This window comes from Poecilia latipinna, unplaced genomic scaffold, assembly GCF_001443285.1.
Source record: "Poecilia latipinna isolate Pla-1442-1.1 unplaced genomic scaffold, P_latipinna-1.0 Scaffold916, whole genome shotgun sequence".
Classification (NCBI taxonomy): Eukaryota; Metazoa; Chordata; class Actinopteri; order Cyprinodontiformes; family Poeciliidae; genus Poecilia; species Poecilia latipinna.
In genome coordinates this window covers 32,569-35,427 of record NW_015113532.1, presented here as the reverse complement: position 1 = coordinate 35,427, position 2,859 = coordinate 32,569, and the positions used below count along the sequence as shown (strand labels likewise).

The 2,859-nt window shown below is 34.0% G+C and overlaps 1 protein-coding gene across 1 annotated transcript in view; it reads right to left on the bottom strand.

Moving 5' to 3' along the window:
* Positions 1-721: 721 nt before the first annotated feature.
* The window catches only part of LOC106957575 (uncharacterized), a 27,479-nt gene continuing 25,341 nt past the window's right edge, over positions 722-2,859 (bottom strand). The window contains exon 9 of the mRNA XM_015048965.1: positions 722-2,151. Coding sequence (XP_014904451.1) covers positions 1,859-2,151 — 293 coding nt within the window. The 3' untranslated portion in view covers positions 722-1,858. The remainder of the gene's footprint in view (positions 2,152-2,859) is intronic.

Genomic DNA, 2,859 nt, shown 5'->3' with positions numbered 1-2,859 from the left:
CATTAAGTTCTAGTGATCATAAAATATGGTAAAATATGGAAATGGTTTGCTGTGGCAGGTGCAAAGCACAAAAATGATTAAGCAAATCAGAATGAACTGCCAAATGCAAGTATTTATTAGAAAACAGTGATTAATATGAAAATCTATCATATTCTATTTAACAGAAATGATTCAAATCGCTATTCCTATACCACAGACTTATTTAAGGTTGTGTGTTTTTAAAAGTCAAAATTAGATTTACCTCGTTTGTTAAGCTTTACCCCAACAAAAGTACCTTTCTAATACAGTCACAGACAACTAAAGTTAATAAACACATCCATAATCTAATTTAGAACTACAAAAAAAAACAACCCTCAGAAGTCCTTTGTTAGAATTATTATAAAATTTATTGTTATGAAAAATTCTGCAAATTCTATTTTGTTGCTATAAAAATACATAAATTGACATACATCAGTCAGATTATTATAATATTATGACCACGGATAAGTGACATGAACAATATCCTCGCCTATAGGTGAGAGATTTGGTCAGCAGAGGCATCCAGATGTTCATACTAGACTTTAGATGTCATGCCTAATTGTTGCATTGTATTTTCAATACACCACTTTATAAGGTATTATCAAGTTTATAGTTTTCTGAATGTCTGAAAAACAAATTAAACTAGATACAAGTCTAAACATTGTAATTCAAGATTCAGATGGAAAGTTGAGAGTATAAAGTGTAATTATCAGTGAAAAGATCACTAAGATTTTAAATGTACAAAAATATATACATTTCCTCAAATGTGTGTGTTGAACTACAGGAAGTATAGCATTTACAACCATAAATTTTATATTATCATGTGTACAATCAATAACTTTAAATTAGCTATTATTAACTTGCATGCTGCAATTTGAATTTTTAAAGCAAAAACACACTACACCCTAAACATGATTTGTGGAAACTTTTTACAAGACAAGATGCTGCTCAAGTTATTGGGAAAATAAGTAAAAATAAACATAGAGGACGTAAAGGGATGGACACGGGGCAGAGATTCATCTCCCAACAGGAAGTTACAGTGGAATCAACCTAAATGTTATTAAGAAGACTTAAATATGTCTTCTTAACTGAACTGAAACTGAATGACCTTGAGCTTTTGAAAACCAGAATGAGAAACATTTCAGTGTACTGCTGCACAAAGCAAAAGATGATTCTATGAAACTATATCATCAGGGGGATGAAGTTATATGCACGCTGCACATTAAATTTTTCATTCTCGAAAAAAAAGACTTTGTATTGTTTTCCTTCTGATTAAGAAATTGTGCACTTTGTCTTGATCCATCACTAAAAATTCCTCGAAACATACTGTGTAGCTTGTGGTTGATGCTTGTCAATGCAAGTTCATATTTAGAAAAAGATGGAGCACCCATCTTTCTTCAGCTTATCATAAATACCTCAACTTGACTATCTCAGAATAAAACTCCTTGTTACTTTTTATCTTGGTCTTTGCTCCTTTCCATCTCTCTTCTTTATTCGTTGGTTTCTCTTGGAATTGTGCCCATTTGTCATGTTGCCTGAGAGGCAGCAGATAATGTGGAGCTCCAACAGTTTGCCCATCTTTGTTCTCACTGAAGCTCTTATTTTATATTTTTGTCTGCGTAGGTTAATCTTCGCCTTCAGCAGATTGTAGCGCTACGTCAGCTCTTGTTCTTTTCTTCTTCCTCTGAGACTGTATTTTCTAGATCAGGCTACTCTCAGAAATCTTGTCTATTTTTTGGTCTTGAGTTTGTTCTGTGAGAAGGGGGAGACCGATATTTGCTGTATTAGTTTGGGTGGTGTTGGTCATTTATTTTGTAGGGTCTCCATTTCAGATGCTGTTTCAGAGAGGCTTTTGTTCCTCCACTGTCGTTTCTGAATCAGTCTCTTTGGCAGTGGAAGCGGGTGGAGCTTGCTCCTCGTTTTCTGATTCTTCTGAGGATGATGATGAAGATTCTCCATTACTTTTCTTTGCACACTCATCTGGGTTGATGTCTTGTTTACGTTCAGCCTCTGGTGCGCTCTCTGGAGAGTTTTGGCTCAAAGGAGAACTCTCCTTGGCAACAGGCGGTGGCTGAACATCATTTTCAGGGGTTGATTTTTCAAACTCATTCTCCTCTTTCTTTCTTCCCGAATCTGAAACAGACAGCAACAGTTGTGCTAGAACCCATCTGCTAAGAATTTGCAAATATGTTGAACAGTTCATTATAAGTAACACACACACACACAAAATAAATAAAAAAAATCCTCCCTGCATGCACTTTTTAGGACTGAGAAAAGCCAAAAAAAAAAAAAAAAATCACTTCCAAACAAAGCAATGGAGTGCATTAAAGGTAATCAAATTGAGTCCTTCTTCCAGGTTGTGACATGCTTGTGTAAATACAATTTAACCTGTCAGAACTGATGAATGTTAGTCATTCCTAAAGATGGAAAAAGTCATTCACAATAAGTGTTTTTCTTTTCTGAATCAGAAAATACTAGAACATCATGAATAAACAATAACGAAACCGCCGATGCTGAACCTTTTGTGTCGGGTTCCATATTCTGAATATAGAAGACATAATTTAATCTGGAAGCTTTGGAGATGAGGACATCATAAAAAATAATAATGTTGCTTTGGGTTTATACTTTATCTTTATGTATTCCACTTGAAAGAACAATGACAGTTTTGTAAGTGTTCTTTGATATGCAGAAACGGGTGAGAAAAACCTTCAAAGCAACCATATAAAAAGAAAATATGTGCTAAATAAACTAAAAAAAAAAAAAAAAAAAAAAAAAATTAACGGGGAAATCATAAAACCCGGGACCCCTTTTTTGTTATTTTCCTTTTGAAAAAAAATCCAA